Source organism: Mastigoproctus giganteus, chromosome 14, assembly GCF_048544385.1.
Source record: "Mastigoproctus giganteus isolate SK-2022 chromosome 14, ASM4854438v1, whole genome shotgun sequence".
NCBI classification, from domain to species: domain Eukaryota; kingdom Metazoa; phylum Arthropoda; class Arachnida; order Uropygi; family Thelyphonidae; genus Mastigoproctus; species Mastigoproctus giganteus.
Genome location: NC_143588.1, coordinates 77851343 through 77870694, shown reverse-complemented (window position 1 = coordinate 77870694; position 19352 = coordinate 77851343). Strand labels below are relative to the sequence as shown.

General features: G+C 36.0%; 1 protein-coding gene across 1 annotated transcript in view; it reads right to left on the bottom strand.

Moving 5' to 3' along the window:
• The window catches only part of LOC150075267 (uncharacterized), a 155452-nt gene that overhangs the window by 38134 nt on the left and 97966 nt on the right, over window positions 1-19352 (bottom strand). Inside the window, exons 5-6 of the mRNA XM_090389295.1 lie at window positions 2010-2221; window positions 1744-1866 (exon numbers count right to left, since the gene is read on the bottom strand). Coding sequence (XP_090245421.1) covers window positions 1744-1866; window positions 2010-2221 — 335 coding nt within the window. The remainder of the gene's footprint in view (window positions 1-1743; window positions 1867-2009; window positions 2222-19352) is intronic.

Sequence of the window (19352 nt, the reverse complement as noted above, 5' to 3'; positions counted from 1 at the left end):
TCATTGTTTCAGGAACAATGATATTCTTGACAATTTCGCTCTTCCTACACCGTGTCAGTAGTATGGGAAAGACACACAGTGCACCGTGACGAAGTGCACAACCTCTAAGTGGCTTGGTTTTAAGACAGTGGCGTGCAAAAGCTTCATTAGCTTGCCTAGAGCGCCGACTTAACTCCATTGAATACCTTTGAGCTTAATTAGAACGTCGGTTTCGGGTCTGGCCAATACGTCCGCAATTAGTAGACGAATTGACCGCTGTGTGAAAGGAAGAATGTTCCTGTTATAATAAAACTTGGTTCGAAGTCTACTGACGATGATACAATGCGTAAAGGCCATCGGTGGGTGGACATTATTAAATATTGTATCAATAAAACATATTTGGAAATATGCAGGAGTCCGGTTACTTTTGGCAATATAGTGTATATATATGGATTGTATTTATGTATTTTTTTCTGTAAAAATGCATAAGCATTTTATGCAATATTAGAATAATAAAGAACGCAATTATACTTCAAGGAATGGGTTTGAACTTATTCGTTTGCTCTTTGAAAATCAACTGCTTATTCTTCAATATTTATAGTAATAATTGTGATTCAAATGCCTAAATGAAATAATCGAAATCGCACAGTTCAGGAAATTGTGGTAAAACTTCGCCTTTGACGCACGCTCCCACAATGAGAAACTCAATTTAATTTCATCGTTATTCAGCACGAAGCCTTGTCAGAGATATCAACCTAGCTCAAATAATACACTCACCTTTCATATCATTTCCGAAACATCTGCCCATGCACATCTGCTTGTTATAAACTGTCAGCCCGGCATGCTTAATCAAATATTACGAGATGTGGCTTCTAAGAAATAAGGAAACAAAGAAATTGAGTAACTGGAAGATCGATAATCATCGCCCTTTCTAGTGACTATTGTGTACGGAGAACCTGAACACCATACAGCTCGAATACATCATTTTCTTCCATTTAAATTTCTTGCCCTTCGTTAATTATTTTTATTGAAGAATATTTCTTGGCCAACTATGTCTCTAATGTGAATAAATATATAAAAAAATTGCTTGTGTAATGAAAAATGCATAAACAGAGTTTGTATAAACAAATCGTTTTATATGTAAATAAAAATGCATAAGCAGATTGTTTATATAAACAACTCGTTTTTTATGTAAAGAAATATAAAAAAATATATTATAAATAATAAGCAAAACGTTTAAAAAACAATGAAAAATAAAATTCTTTGGACTAAATAAAGGCGAACGTTCACTACAGTTCCAACCTTTAAAAAAAAAAGGAATTCCTAGAATACTGAAGTTTGAGGATAAACTGATTTGTAATACTATGGAATTATAAGCATTTCCTGCTCTGATACCTACTTGAACAGTGGACAATCGATCTCTACATTATGGTAAATGATGAAAAAAAAAAACAACCAACCAGAAACTTTACAACCCTAATCGACTGAAACTTGTCAATTCGGTTTCAGTCGTTCTTCGTCAAAGGAGATTGAAAAAATTGGAAGTTTTAAGTAATGTGGAAGTGGAACTAGTACCCAAAGCTAAAACATCCACCATATTATGAAAACTAATTAAGATGACTGTTATATTACGCTATTTTCTGCTTACTTGGGACTCCTAACAATTTTCGAATATCTTTTATAAATCGAAATTCTCACCATCTAAAAAGGAATACAATAATATAGTCATTCCCAAAAAAAATAAATAAATGAATATATAATTACCATGCCTTCTCGAACTAATTCTTCAACAGCCAAAGCGACTCCCTCTTCGTCTCCTGTCCGGATAATATAATCAGCCAGATCAGCAGGCGTATACTGCACCCCAGCAAATTTGGCATAGCGATCCTGCAAAGCAAAGGTATAATACCATTATACCATTTCACCATGGAAGTGAAAATTGAGTTGAAATGCCAAAAGGGTTACATAATGTCAGATTTTAGACATTATTAAAAATTTAAAAAGCAAATCAATGCGTTACTAATGCTTACCTCTTGTCGTTTCTGATTTTCCCATCCGAATACATTTTTCTTCGATTCCCCACGATGCCGGAAAATCGAACTCTCTTCTTTAGATTTTGCACCCATGCCTCCTTCTAAAATATCAGACTTTAGATGTGGTAGCGTCTGTTGTTGTCGTTGCTGCTGCTGTTGTGCAGCATCTGATACAATCTGTTTACTTGCTGGTTGCTGCCGTAGATTTGCTAATGGAAGAAAAAATACTTAAGTTTTATATTCAGATTGAGGATGAACTTGTAGATCTAAATTACTCTTGTGACTTGGGCCTTAATTAATTAAAAAAAAAACACCCAGAAGCCCTAAATTGGTGATGTCCAAATTGTGGTACAGGGTTGTCATTTTTCGCTCGCAATCCCCCAAACACTGATTCACAAACTTGTGGAACGGTGTGTGTGGGAGGAGAATTTTCTTGAACATTCGAGACAATCCTTTTTTTGCGAATGAAAGTGGTATCGAAAAAATATTTGAGCAAGGATTTGGCCTGTACGAAGAAATATAAAGACGAATATTTAATTTCCAGACATTTTAGTGTAGGCCATCCTATAATCATATTAAATTTTGATTTTAAAAAATTGAACAAGTTATTTTAATAGTATTACAGTTTAAAATTAATGTAAAACTTGAAGTTGTTTATATTTTGTGATTCCATTTCTCAGTTCGGAATGAAAGTGTACATCTCTTAAAGTTGGGATTTAGTCTTTGATTTGTATAGAGTGCATCAAAAATATGTTAAATTAATTATATGGTGGATTCTGCTGTTATAAAGGAATAAAAACTTTTAAAACCAAGGATTCAATCAGAGTTTCTTGGGTCTATCCGCATCAGGTAGTCAGTAAAGTTCCTAGTATGGTCTGGAATCATAATTGGTCTAATTTATGTCTCAAACATATACATAATTTTTGATATGTGTTTCGATACACCTATCTATAGGCATTTATATATTGCAATACGTCCATACCTCTTCTATTTCATACGAAAAGTTTTGCCACTCAGTATGCTTAATTTAATTTAACGTTAGCAATATCTTAATTATAAAATATAAGTTAAATACTGTGTCCTTATGGTTTAAGTCCATATTATGAGATCAATGTTTTTAGCTATACGCTACCAGTGCAACGAAGTCGCATTATATTTAAATTAAATAATTTTTGGCATAGTAATTTCTATACAATGGCTACCTATTCTTAAGATAACTATTACACAAACGCAATAATTTCATTTTATAGATCTATTTTGAAGTAATTTCTATAAACAGAAAATCGTATTTGCCCATAACTTATGTAACTTATCACAAAAACATCACATAGAAATTACACTTGTAGTCTCACAATACAAACGAGATCACTATTAATACTAACATGTGCTAAATCGTATCTGAGCCTAAAAGGCAATGCATGATATGAGCTTCTTGACGACTGATGCCATTTTATACAATATCTAGTATATTTAATAGAAAACGCATGCTTTGTTGCTTAATGTACTGATCTCATATTGTGGAACCATCTTCACCACGCGACGTTGTCTTGGTATTTCACTACTTTAAATAAAACGATTGGGCTCGAAATTAATCCTCTTAAAACTGCCCAGATGTTAATGGCCAACCCATTCAAAAAATCGATCATTACAAGGATCTGGGAATTACCTGGGACAACAAGTTATCCTTCACTGAGCATTTCACTACCACCAGGAAGAAAACAAGAATTAGCTGGAGTTCAAAATGCTCAACTGGTGAAGGAATAATTGTTAGGTTCGTTGCCCCGGTTGCCTTATACGTTTTGGTCAGCTGGTCCTCAGCTCCTGAAACGTACGTTAAAACCTTCCTAAATATAGAATATTGGATACTTAGGTGGCTAAACAAGATTTTCCAAGTCCCCTTCACTGTCTCCACCGGCATTTTGTATGCAAATATGGAGTGGACACCGTGGATGTTTATTGTCATTTGGACAAATATTCATATATATGGCTGGTGCAGCATAAACCTCATGCTTCCTTGCACCATCCACCATGTGAAGACCCTAATACCCCAGTGACGAGAAGTAGCCACAATACTCGTATATGAGATGCGAAAGGGTAGAGAAAAATAAAATTAAGCAATTTTAGCATCGGCTTTCGCCAATCAACTAAAAACATTCTATACAATGTATGGATAACCTGAGATATTCATGTGAAAAAAAGTCTAATTACTGGATTTTTGCTTGCCCCGTTTTAGTGAATTTGTAATGGCTCAACAACTTTCTGAACGAGTGCAATATAAAAGTTCATGTTTATCCGTTAATTGGGAGTCGAGTTATTATGTGCGGACGGACGGATAGGCATGCTATTAGACGGTTTAGGCATCCCTAAAAGCATCCAAAAATTAGTGACAATCTTCCTTAAACCAAAAACGATAAAGTTTTAATTTTTTCAGTTTTTTTATATTGTGTTATTCATTGTGTTATAACAAGAAACAATCTGGAATTCGATTTAAATTGCAGTGAAAAAATCTCAGATTAAAATCAGTTGAAATTTATTTGAAGTCGGTAACTTCAGCATTAAAGATCAAATCAAGAAAGTCTTGCAAACTTTTTAATCGTGCATAAAGCAGCGTGCATGCTTTCTTCTAACAAGAGCGTTTTCAACAAAAGCATCGAATTTGGTTGACACAATACAGCTTAATTTCGAATTAGTAAAAAGCTGCGTATTTAGCTCATTAATTAATATAATCCATGCTTAAAACTTTTTCATGATCTTTAACTGTGGATTTTACAGAACAAGTAAAATATTTTGCATCTTTTCTTACCAATCAGTTTTTCTTATCTATGGACTCTATTTAGTCTGTTATCTAATTTATCTTGATATGTCTCCCAATCGCATTTTATTCGCTTTGTTGAAGCCAGCGCGAATGCTTTATTATAATTAGAGAATATAAAAATGAAAAAGTGTAAAATAGTGATATAATTAATCTTAATTTAAAGTAATTGCTTTCATTTTAGTTGGCTGCCTTGGAAAATGTTAACTACAACTACATACAAAATGTTAAATTAGCCGCTGAAAATTAAAACCGAATTTTTAGTGTTGCCACCAGCAGTGTCGTAGAATTTTTGAGTCTTTAAGAAAAGACCACCCACCGAAGAATCCTCTCTATTTTTATTTAACATGAAATGCCAATGTTTTTTTTTAAATATTATAACAATATGAAAAATATTATAACAATATAAAAAATATTATAACAATATAAAAAACAATATACAATATAACAATATAACAAAACAATATAAAATAAGCAGTTTAGTAATCCATAACGTTATAATTCGGTTATTTTATAGATTTTGTTCTTATTTAATTCAACTTCATTGTCTATATATTTGCAAATCACTGATTAGCTCTTTAAGGTTCATTTTGGCGGCCTTTTTTATGCTCAATAGTAGTACAGCGAGATCATTTAATCTGGTTTGCCCCATGGAATTTCTTTCGTAGCCTTTTATTATTATTAATGTACTAAATTACCTTTTAGCACTAACCATCGTTACTGGAAATGTAGGGAAACGTACAGTGGCTCTCTACTATTTATAAAAATAGTATTATTTAATGTAGTTTTCTTTCTCTAAGATAATCTCTAAATATTCCATATATTTAATAATGCAATAATTCTCTTATAGACTAATATTTATAAGCCTTAATATATATATATACATATTATGGCCAATTAGTAGGGTATGCCCGTATGTCACCTGTACATAAATATTTTTTTCAGGACAGACACGTGGTTTTCAGTCGTCTTCATGGGCCCTTTCGGTTTACTAATTCTTGCAACGCATTAGCTACTCCTCTGACCATTGAAGGTACATTGAGGATGCGATGAATTGAAGGTCCAAGACGTATGGTTATTAACCATACTTCTTGGACAGTCGGATTACACAAAATTCCCTTGCTTTCTGTGCAAATGGGATAGCAAAGCTAAAGCTGACATATCGCGCTGACTAGGCTGACACGAAGGACCAAACCATTAATAAAATTCAAATTATTAATATGCATATTCGTATACCGTATGTATACGACCTCGTACTTCTCTATAGAAGTGTGTTAACGACTCCTTTTCATGCTATTCGTGCTTAAAAAATCCGGATTAACTCACTAGTGGGGAATCACACTCCCTTCTCCTGAGTTCGGCTGACTACCGCGATTGAAGAGGACTTTAGAAATTCCTCCAGTTATCAGGCCACAGGATGGGAATCACACCTAGACCTCTCCACAGGTGACAGATGGCAATGTGTCGTGTCAGTTAAGCAGCCACGAAGGAACGGACAAAACAGAGCTACTAAAAGATGATAATTTCACAACTTCTGTAATTTCTGGCAACTTTATTAGGACACATGAGCTAATAGCATGTTAAACCTCCGTTGGACCGAATCACTGCGCCGACACACCATGGCATGGTGTTGACAAGTGACATGAGGGACATTGGACTATTCTTGTAACAAAAAATTCCCTCAGTTCCCAAAATGTAAGTAGCAGACTGACGAACTCACCTTTCAACTTGAATGCGACTGTGAGCGGACAATTTTCTGGATAGATGCTTGAAGTCTTCTTCAAGTCACTTTTACACTACACAGAGTGAGTAGTTGCATTGCCATCTTTAAACTATGTTTATAGGGGTAAACATGCAACATGCCGGGTGTACCTGTCCTCAGCATTGTTCAGATATGCTTTGACGTTCACGGTGCCCTCTTATGGGGTAAACCATGAATATGCTACGGAAATATTTCCCTATACATTACACCTCCTCCAGCAGCCTCTACTGCTAGTACACATATTGATAGTCCCAGTGCCTTATGTGAATACCTCCACCAAAGTTTTTTCAGCCTGTATAACATGCAAATCGGCCCGAGAAGGGCCCTTTTGCACATTCCCACAGACGTATCACACATAGAGCACTACAGAAGTGCCAGGTCACTGTTTTTGGGGGGAGGAAGGGGGGAGATGTAGTCCCTCAATCCTGCATTCCCCAGCTAACGTTAAAACTGTACACACGATTATTATACCGCAAAGGAGTTGTGTTTTCTGAGGAGAATGCGAAGCTTAACAAGGTTTTTGATTTGATTTGATTTTGGTTTTTATGGCGCAAGGAGCTTAGCAAGGCCGGAGTAAGAACCTTGCTCGGGAAATTCTCTGCCATCGTCCATATTTCCCCGGACATTTCCTCATCTTCCCACCTTTTCTTATTGCTGCACAACCAGCAAATTCGAAACCGAGTGGCACCGGAAATGAACTTGGATAAATTTCTTGCTTCTAAGAATTGCGAGTTCTATAAAAAGTTATTAATTTTGATGAATTATTCTTCTGAATAAAGTGTTTTTGGGACGAACTTTTTTGTCACCTGATAGTTTCAAAAAAACTAGATTACAACATAAGTGTGAAGGTCCATTCTCTGCCCTTTGAATACTTTCCACAGAGCCTTAGTTCAGTGAGCGAAAAGCTTGGTGGAAGGTTTTGCCCACGTTATCGAGCCTATGGAAGTGCAACTTTTGTACAATCACTGGCAAAAAAATTAGAAACCTTTATTCAGTATCTAGTAGGGCAACCTTTTAGCTGAATTACAACCCTTATACGTCGTGCCATGGATTTCATTAGATGTCTGAGGGAGTATTAACTCCAGTTTGACCATTCTTCCATCAGGATATTTGTCAGTTGCCGTATTGTGGTCGGTAGAGAACTACGACGTCAAAGTGCTTACCAACATATCCCAGATATTGTCTGGATTCAGATTTAGAGAATTAGGCGGTGACGGTAGATATCGGAAATTTTGGAAATGTTCCTCGAACCATTCAGATACAATTTTTTTCACGGTGGATAATTACGTTGTTGTCTTGAAAGAATCCATCGCAGTCCAGCTGAAAATTAAGATTTCAGGGTGAAGTTGGTCCAAAGATATCATTAGAGGTAACATGACCTTCTGATGGTATCACCCAATCCGTACCAACAATACATACTCCATGACATGATACCACTTCCGGTCGCTTGAGGTGGACACGAGACAGCCTGGATGCATGGCTTCATGAGGTTCATGCCTCGTTAGACCATAGGATCTTTTTCTACTGTTCCACAGTCCAGTCTTGTCGTTGGCGGCACGGTTCCAGTCGAACCTTTCGATTTTTTTACAGAAAGAAGTGGGTTTCATATAGGCTCACGACTACCAAATCACAGATTCTTCAACTCTTGCCGTGTAACCCGGTTGGAAATGGTCTTTTTTTGTCTAAATTGAAATTTTCAGTCATTCGCTCCACACTGAATCTTCTCTTCTGACGCACAAATTCGCTACAAATTCCTGCGGTCTCTTTCTTGGAGTTCCAACTTTCTGCCATATTTCTTCCTTTTAAAACTTCGCTCTCTTCCATTGTATACTTTTTATATGGTTGCTTTCGACACACTAGTGATTTCCTTTGTTTTTTCTCAATTTTGGCCACTGCTAAATGTGCTATAACAATAATACCTTTCTGAAAATCGGAAATATCATCTGATTTTCCCCATGACTGGATCGACTAGAGAGAGAGAGAGAGAGAGAGAGAGAGAGAGAGAGAGAGAGAGAGAGAGAGAGACTTTATTGCAACTTAAGAAAATAAAAGATGGTTACAGAGAATTTAATGTTGCAACCGAATCGTCACGGCACGCAGGCCAGGGGTTAACAATGTCAGGACATACAAAGTGAAGTAAAAAAATAAAATAATAAAACTCATTCCAGCTGATGTCATTGCATGGAAAGCACTTTCTCTTTATCACATGCGAATTTTTTGAGATCAGCATAAAGTTTGTAGACCTTGGACAGCATCTGAAAAGGTAGGAATCGATCTGTCAGGAAGAGTCTCGAATTCCGGGCGGCCAGTCTAGGAGTAGTCCGCAAGGCAGAGATAGGGATTCTCCAGCAGTATGTATCCCAAATGGATGGCTCGGAGACCATTTTCACTGTGATGCCCAACCTCAGGGAACCAGTAAGCTCGGAGAGACGGGGAATCCCCCACTGCATTTGCTAATGCTGTAGTTCTACCTTTTGGATTTCCAATTGGCCCAATTGAGTAGCCAATATTCAGATGCGATAAGAGGCTTTTTTGTTGTTTGAGTGGCTGAGGTCCAGACTTCCGATGCGTACAGTAATGGTGGGTAGATAATCGTTCTTATGTATTTCCTGATTATTTTGGGATTTTTAATGTGAAAAAGATTTTGTTTTGTTATTCAACGAAGACTCGAAGCTCGTGAGGCGAGTTTATCTAGCTGCGTATTGAAACGGAGTTGTGTTAAAGATCACACTTAAGTCAGAATGTGAAGTAACAACAGGGATTTGCGTGTTTCCAAAAGTGGGAGCAAAGAGAGAGAGAGAGAGATTGGTCTTGAGAGATTGGTCTTCAGAGAGAACATCATTATATTGGTCTTCCCGGGATTAATAGTAAGGAGGCTAAAGTGCTGTAGAAAGGATGCGATTTCCAAAAGACTATTATTAATGTGGTTAGTGGTCGTGATGAGGTTGGGACTGGGCCTGATTGGGGTAAGAATCTTAAGGTCATCTGCATAGGAGATGATTTTTTGGTTATTCCGCACCAGTGGGACAATAATTTCTGTGAACAACAATCCAGAGAGGATACCCCCTGTGGTACTCCAGCGGTAACAGCCCTCCAATAGCGTAGTTATCTGATACCAAGAAACTTTTGATCATAACGCGTGACAACTTAAATTTGCATATCGTACGTTTAATTATCTTTTCACAACAATTGCAAAATATTTCTAAATTTTTGGCCAGTGAGTGTACCTTTCGTAATTTTGTGTTTAGTATTCTGTACTGAAAACTGTCTGCTAAACGTTCAAAATACGTGTATAATTTGCTATAGCTAGCACAAGGCCTGTCACAGCCGAGTGTTCAGAGCGTGAGTGCAGTACACGCATTTGCATGCAGTAGTCGCGTGAAAACTTTGATGCTTTAAATATCGTTAGCATATTCAAAACTCGACGTGGAAATGGACAAAGAACAAATGATATAACTGGCTTCTAAAAATGATATATTGTTGATTCAATATCAGAAGAGTGTCCGAGACTTCAACATTCAGGATTTCATAGTCGAAAGATGAGGTATTCGCTTCCTGAACGCGTAATTATGAAAGAAATCGGATACTACAATACAAGAACAAGAGGACTTTCTGTTCCGTTTATAAAACACGGAAGGGAACAGAAAGATCTTAGGGGGGATTGAACCAAACTGCCATTCACGTATCAGAAACAGGTATGAAAGCAACTTCATTCTAGATGTAAGCAAATTAACGAAATGTGATGAAATTATGACAATTACCGTATACAATTTGTGTTTTTACGTTGAAATTATGGGTATGCTCTACAGTTAAGTTTTATTTTTCTTTCTGAAGAAGCGAACCTACACATTCTGTTATGCTAGTCATAAATTACAGGTTTCTATCTTAACTAGTTCTTTGAAAACATTGTCTCATGTAGCTATAATTTAAAGAATTAAAAAGTATTTTCTGAATTCTTTGAATATATGAAAGAAAAGCTCCTGTTTATGCAACTCTTACAAATTTCAGCTCTTAAGATGGACCGTATACTTTTAGGAACGAAGGATAAAAATATCGTTCGTGAATGAAGGAGATTTTTATCCTTCGTTCTGCATACAAGACATAATACAAAATATCAAACGACAGAAACTTGCTTTGGAATTAATGCAGTTTTTTTCAGATTTAACTCACAGCGAGTAAGAATTTTGTTTCTATGTTGCATTAATTTATTCTGAAATGTTTTTATAGTGACGTAAAGATATGGAAGATGTAATAAACGTCTTGAAATCAGAGTGACATGCATTTTTAAAATAGGTTATATTCGTAGAATTTATGGTAACTTTCTTGGACTCTTGAATTCTGAAGAAAAGAATTTGGAATAAATAAGACACCAGAAATTGTTTACTACTCTTCGTACGCACTTTGGTATAGCTAAATGTAATTGAAATCTCAGAAAACTTCTTTCAACAACTTTGGCAGCATGATGGATAAAAATGGAATCTTAATTTATGAAAAAAAACAAAACAAAACACGTTGTTATTTTTTCTGGAATTTCTTTCAGAAGCATGTTGAACCCAAGCATACAGGATATCTCAATTTTCGGAAGTAATTAACGGCTGAATTATTTGCCTCGATTTAAATAATGAAACAAATACATGCATTATTCAAATTTAGTTTCTAGTTTTGAGAAAAAATTTACTGATAAAATCAGAATTTCTGTATGCATCACAGATCACCTTAATTATGATGATCTTAATTTCTTCTTTAAGTCATGGAACCCAGTACTACAGGCCAATTTACATTTATTCACCTTAATTATTAATTTTATAAATAAGGCAGCCTACACAGACATAAAAGATAATACATAGAATAAACAGGATTTATAGAACTGAAAATGCATGGTACTTGAATATTTTCTAGTAATTGAAAACTAGTATTTGAAAATAATGGATTTCCTATTTCATCTTTTAGCCATCAAGTGAGGAATCAGATTCAATACTGTATTGTTATGTTGTTGTATACCGGAACTAAATCGCTGCTGCACTCATCTAAATTTGTGGATTGTCATGTTCTCTGACTGGCATGCCATTGGACTTGGAGAAACCAGAATGCCTCATTGACATAAACGAAAACAGCCATGGTGCATCGTATCACTTTAAAAGCATCCCTTCGCCTTTAAAAGAATCGAAAGTGCAGAGTTATTTTTTTAACGTATTATTCTAAAAATGCTACTCGTTATTTGAATAAATTACGATGTAGTTTGTGCATACTAAACATTCCTTAAAAAGCGTTCAGACAGTTTGTGGAGTTCTGAAACTTCCTTAAATCCGGTGAAACTGTATACAGCCTTTACTCTTATACTATTCTACTTCCTAAGAGTAGAATTTTAAGAGAGAGGATTTAAGAGCAAGCCTATTTCGCAAAGTGTATTTACTGATACATGCGAGGAACCAGTATATGATACAAGGACCACTCAAACTAATAACACGGCAAGCGGACAGGCTATCACTGCATTTATACTAGAGACGAACGCCAGTCTAACTTGAATAAAATTTACTCGGGGACCAGACGGACTAAGAAAGTACTTAACAGACATGATCCGACTACCAAATAATACTGCACAGAGAAAATAGCAACTACATCGGATAACCTGGCAATCATACAATCTGCGCAGTTATTAGAATCATTTACAGAAAACATTGTTTCGGCAAATGTTTGTGCAAAACAAAAGACTTTTATTATTTTAACATTTGTTAAAATAATAAAAGAAAAAAGAAAACGGAGATTATATAATAATTGATATAATTTAATTCAATGTGAAGTTCCAAGAATTTTAACTTAATATGAACAAAAAACTAATTATAAGCAAACTTAAAATTGGCTTAACTGAGGCAATGAAGCCCCATTATATTGTATGTAAAATGTGTATTCTGTGATTGCTGCATTTGTTGTGTTCACCAATACTGTCCTCAGTGACTATATAGCGCATTCGTCTGACTTATTTGGAGAAGTCTGTCTGGAAATACCGTCGGAGAAGGAGGAATTATTAAAGGCCTCTTCAATCGAGACTGTCGATCTCAGGGGGGAGCAGTGATATAGCGGGGTAAAGGCGGAGTGAACCTCAGCTCTCTCAGTTTGATTTTCTATCATTGACCCATGACCAAATTGGTTAATGCACCAAAAAATCCAAATGCACCAAATCAATCAATCAATCAACTAACCTGCCTGTTTTGTGGAATGAAAAGCTATGCAACCAACCTTTGAGACCGACTAATTTCTCCATGATGCGACAAAAAACAAAATTCTCCCTTTCCAAATAGGAAGTATTCCTCAATTTTTGCCAGCGTCGTAATCGAACCAGTCCTTTCCTGCTGGGTGTGGAAGAAACAGCGACCCAAGTAAGTAGATGAGTTTATAGTTGCTTTGCCTATTTTGCCGGATGAAAAATCTAATTTCTGGGATAGAAAACCGTACAACCCTCGTCCGAGACCAACTAATTTGGCTGCAGTATGAATAAAGCCCATTCAGTTCTTTACGTCTTGACGGGGTCTGAACCAAGTTTGTAAAGAACAACAAGTGTGTTCACTGTGTTACTAGTGAGTGAGCGATGGTGTTCTAAGAGATGATGGAAATGAGTTCAATTGGCATCTATCGTGAAAACTGTGTGATAAATATTTATAGGTCTCAGGCCAATTTTAGCTCGAGAAATAGCCAACTGTGAATATAGTGCTACTGCAACAGGATCTAGAAAAGTTGGGCAGACGTGCTGAAAAGTGGCAACTGAAGTTTAACATTGACAAATGCATAGTACTGCATAAGGGTAGTAGTGACCCAAGAGAAACGTACCAACTGTGCGGTACTGCACTCAGGGTAGTGGAGAATGAAAAAGAACTAAGGGTAATTGTGCAGTCAGATATGAAGTTTTCTGAGCAGTGCAGACAGGCTGCCAGAGCAGGCCATGGGGTATTGTCAATGATATACAGGAATTTTGCTAGTAGGGAAAAGGAGGTGATTATCCCTTTGTATAAGGCAATGGTCAGGCCACGCCTTGAGTACTGCGTACAGGTCTGGTTATTACGAGTACAGGTTATTAGAAGGAGTACAGAAAAGGGCAACAAGACTGATGAGGAGAACAAATGGGTGCTCTTACGAAGAAAGCCTTAAGTTCTGCAAATTGCAGCGTCTAGAGACCAGGCACCTGAGAGGTGATCTGATCGAGGTGTATAAGATGTTGAATGGTTTGAGCAGGCTCAATGCTGATGGGATTCTTCCTCTTGCTCAGATTACAAACATGAGGGGACATGAATTCAAATTGAGGAAAGACGGTTGTAGAATAGATGTACGAAAATTTGCCTTTAGCCAGCGGGCAGTTGATTGCTGGAACAAACTTCCATCTGTCGTTATGGAAGTTGATAGCTTAAATAAATTCAAGTAAAAAGTGGACAAACTTTTGGAGCGAACGGATGAGTGAAATGGGAAGCTTTTTTTTTGGCTGATGTTCTATAAGTTTGCTTTCTTGCATCATATGCCTCTGCTAATGTTAATGCCAATTTCAAGGAATGTGTATTTGATTCTTGTTATGTGACTGAACTGATTCACTCCCTTTGACGACAGTAAGAGCTTTTAAAGAGCGTTTCAAGCGTTACCCAAGTTAATCACTCCCTGGCGGAGTTATAGAAATTCCTCTGCCATCTTGTATTTTTCATCCTGGCGGCTGTTATTTAAGTAAGACGTATTATTTTCTTGTATGACAAATTCTATCATACAAGAAAATAATACGTCTTACTCAAATAACAAAATTAAAATAATTCCAAATAATCTAGAGCCTCAAATTTGTACTCAGCTCCAGGCTCTGAGAGTGATGAAATGGACCCCGTTCCGAATTTGTTATTAGATTTGGGTAATTTTGTGAGCTCGCTAAGACGATAACTATGAAGTTGTCCCAGATGTATTAAGAAAGCCATTATTTTTATGTGTACAGACCAGCATACCTTCGTTTCGTGGCCTTAAGTTGTGCTGGCGCTTATTCAAAACAATCGAACATCCCATCTTGAAACTACATTGTAACCGAAGTTTCCTGGGTTTCCTGTTATTAAACTTTTCATGTTACTTATGATAATATAATGAACACTCTGGCAAGGGTTTCTAATGCTCTGGCCAACAAATGTGTACTGTATTATCTTTAGACAAATACGAGTGATGAAAATATGACTGAGCGGTCGAGTTAAATCTTACCTTAAGTGTGAGTTCCGTTATTATTATGTTTAGATTAATTACTGCCATTTTACTCTCATATTTCTTATCAAAGTGTTCTTGGGAACCATCTGAGAACGTCCCGCCTTCCAACTGTGACACTTATGTCGTAATTTTGCTATTCTTGCTTTAACAACTCGCGAAATGTTCTTTTCTACGCTTTCAAAGCAAATTTGATAATCAATAAACGCTGAGAGGACAGATTTAGTTAGTGAACAAGGATCTCTTACTGCGCAAGCGGATCGAATTGCGAGTTGCCGCACGTGGAAGTTATTAGAGGTACTTAAGCCTTCTCGATGGGACTTTCGCAGCTTCCTAAGCTTTATTTTGATTTACGTGCAGACTATTTCAGATCGTTAATACTCCAGTTCTATGAACCTTCGCTGTTCACGATTTTTAAACACGTTGCCACATTATTTTGCTTCGTTCGTAGTTTATCAGGATAGTCCTCTTGTTTTTAACTTTTTTAAATTATAGTAGCAAATCTTTATAACGCAACTCATTAGGACACATTAGGGCAATTCGGATATATTGGGGATAAAGCCATATCCTATTGACATGAAAAATCACTTTAATGGTTCATCCCTTAATATTCTAAACATATTTGGATTTTCCTGTGATGTTGTGAGATTTAAAAAATAAATGGTAAAAATGAAGCCATAATATTTTCATTAAAATGCATAATCTGTCCGATGGACGTTCAATTTATTCTGATTGGGCACTAAAGACACATCGATAGTTAAATAAGCGTAATTCCAATTCTGATACATAGATAAATACTGAAAGAAATATTAGATACGTAACAACGAGCCAATTTGAAAGCTATAATACACTTATAATGAAAGCAATATTACCGTCATATTAAATACCTAATCGATATTTGTTACATATTGGAAGAAATATTGGATACGTAGACGCTGTGCGTCTACGTATCCAATATTTCTTCCAATGTAGAAATGGGAGATCGCACACATTGGCATGGTGATCAATGATGGAAAGCTTTGTTCGTTATCGATCCTTTTAGTATGGAAGTTCTTTGAAACCATATAATTCAGACTTTTACAAAAAATTCAGTAAACAGTAGGAGTACGTATCTATTATCTAGCTGACAAGAAGCTTTAAGTGCAAGAACCATAAAAATTGTTCGGCAGAGAATATCGGGAGTTTTATGGTTGACTTTAGTTGGGTTGTCTTATATTAAGGCAACTAAAGTCATGAGGCGTCACTATATTGTGTGTAAACTGTTTTACAATGAATGAAACATCACAGCTTCTGGGAGTGAAGATGCAGCCCTTCTCCAAGAATGGCGAATTTGGCCACGGTTTGGAAAAGTCCAGAAAACCTTTTTTTTTTTCCCCAGTTCATGGTCTTAGAACCTAGACCTTTTTTCCACAGTGTGAAAGAACAGAAGTCGTAGTATTAACCGCAAGTTTTAGGTAAATTAATAAATAGATCACTCCCTTCTAAAAGAGAAAAAAGGCAAATAAATTAATAAGATGTTATTTTGTATAGGATAACATATTTAAGACGTATTTTCTGCTGTTTGACACAAACAGCAGAAAATGTCTTGAACAGACACTGTCTTGAACGCTCGCATGGCTCATTTAGCATGCCACGATAGAAACGCGAGTGTTTTGGGTAGTAGAGTCTATACACCCCCAGCTTACCTTGGTGATAATAGGCTTCACATTTTAATTTTATTTTTAGCTCATTTATTTTAGTGTTAGTTGTTAAAGGCAAAACCTTGGTTGTGTGGAATTAAATCTGTTGTTTGTGCGCGTCAGTAAGTCGCTGTTTATGGAAGAGATTAACCACTGATTAAATGAAGCATGAATTTTTCCACACTGGATATTTTCTTCTCTTTTTGCTTTCACCATTGTATAATTTGACGTCAACCTAGACACTCAAGCTCCAGATCACTCATGCTCTACATGGCCATTGCAGAGTTATGTAATAATAAAATTTGATGTGTAAAATTTTACTATAAAATAACAAGGTTCGGAAAACAGCATGCTGTAAATTTATTTATAAAGTTACGGTTTTCAGAATTACAAAATATGCGTCGTTACAATTACTACTCTTTTTACAATGGGCGAAAATGGATTTACTGAAGAACACATAAAATTATAACACTAAATATACACAATACAATACTTAAATGTTCAAGATTTTAGTGCTATAATGAATGCTACTAGACTGATATTTTTCCTGTCGTCCTTCATTAACAAATTAGTCGTTTCAGAAAGCTTGGAAACTATAATACAATAAACTGTTTTAAATCTGGCACTCTCGAGGATTAAGAGGTTTCGGATTTAAGAGAAATATGCGTGGTGGTTGAGTACTTTTAGCGGAGCACATTTCAATAAATATCATGCACAAACAGCTGAACTTATTTACATCTCTAAAGATTTACAATAACTACCTTGTCCGCCTATTTGTTTCTGTGGGCAGAAGGATTTAAACTGTTTGGCGATAATGCAATGTGTTAATTCTCACAGGAGAACAAGTTGCCCTGGTATTGCAATAATTTCTACAGCTAGCTTTAGCTGTGTATTATAACTTTGAAAACTGATTTCGTATACCGCATTGCAGCTCACATCGAACAACTTTACAACTGTTTTGTCGGTGTGTTGTCACTATAGGCCACCTGCTATTTAATCAGAGACGAGTTAGTCCTGAAACAGGCTGTCATAGCAGTCTCGTTTCTCAAACAAATAGTACAGTATTTTAATTGTACTATAAGATGCATACGGTTTATCTCATCACGGCATGTTGGTGCCAGGGGTTTACAAATACATATGTATCGAAATAAATAACGCTCAAATACAAAAGGTAAAAAAAAAAATGGATAAATAAAATAAATCATAAAGACCTTGGACTCATCTGAGATGAAAATCTTACATTTTTCCAGCACTTTAAAGAAACAAAGGTCAAAATATTGCAGCGCCATGGAATATCAAACAGGAACTTACCGGGTATAAACAACGCCAAAATGATAATACAGTGTAGTTAATGAGACACTCCCAGTTTTCAGGTATGCATCATCTGCACCATCTAGTCATCTATTGAAATTCCTCAAAGTTGAATACTGCATCCTCCGATGGCTAAATAACGTTACTCGGAACCATCTCGAATTGCACTACTTTTAAATGGCGCTCCAAGTTTAATAATTTCAACTGCCTCCAACACTTCTTCCCAGCCAATACAATTCCTCTGCAATATGCTCTGCCTAGATGTCAGAAAAATCTTCAACTCTAAAAAATATAGATCTCAAGCCTTGTCGAAACATTTCAACTTATCCAGTTCTAATGACGGCCTGTCATTGAGATGTGTTTATCTAGTCTAATGTTTATTTCACCAGATGCCCTAACTGCATGGTTTAAGACAAATGTTATCACTGATGCGAGCACTGGATTGGTTTCTTTGTATTTCCGGATTATAAAATGTTGATTTTTTTTTGTAAAATGTTCTGGATTTTACCCCGTAAAATACAGGACATTTTACATTTGTATTATAGTAATTATATAATTCTGAACCGTCTAATTGAATACTATTTGGAATACGCAATCGCTGCTGATTTAAAAACAAAATAAATGAGCATTTGTGCCTGTTGGCGTTGATGGTGCTGCAAATACTTTGTGGAATTGGACTATCTGTTCCTATTCAATCTGTGATAAATTTCAGGAAATACATCCAAAGTCTTTCTCAAAAGCAGAAGGAATTTCCTAATTTCTTTATTTATTGTTTTACTTTTTAAATTTTATTTATTTTTTCGGTGATACCTCTGGTTTGTGCTTCCGATACGGGATTACTGGCAATCTCAGATTTAGGCTCTGCCATTCTGTGAATGCGGGATCTCATTAGGCCTATATACATGGTAGGACAATACGCGGATAGTTGTGGCCTGTCTTCTATTATTATTATTAATATCAATTTATATCCAAAGAAATGTCCCTTTACAGCTATCCAGCTAGAGTACACGGGTTACATGATAATAATGAATAAATAAATATTGCCATACTATTTACAATCTATGTACAGAGTACTCAAATGAATTTATACAATACATGGCCTAAAACAGCATCTGATTACATAAATACCACATAAAAATCGTAGATACATAAATATAACAATAAGTGGATAATATACCATCCCGGAAGTTATATCACCTACAGTTTTACCAGGGCATACCTGCCAGAGAGGCTGATCTGTAAGTTTTGTCCTTGAGAGCTTCTGACAGTCAATGGATAACCTGTTAAATATTTCCATGGAATTAAATGGAAACATGTTATCCAGGGAGGTCATGCTGCGCAGCTTGGATCTGAATGGCAGTGCGCTAGTATGAGTTCTATTACGATCTGACGGTCTAGCAATGATATCCCAAATATCAGCCGAGCTTAATTTTCCGGAGAGATGCTGGGTGAAGATAACGAGGTTCTTGGAGATTATATGATACTTCCAAGGTAGCATATTTAGATTAGAGAGCATGACAGATTTTGAGATTGTAGGTGATAGGCATGCGACCTTATTTAGC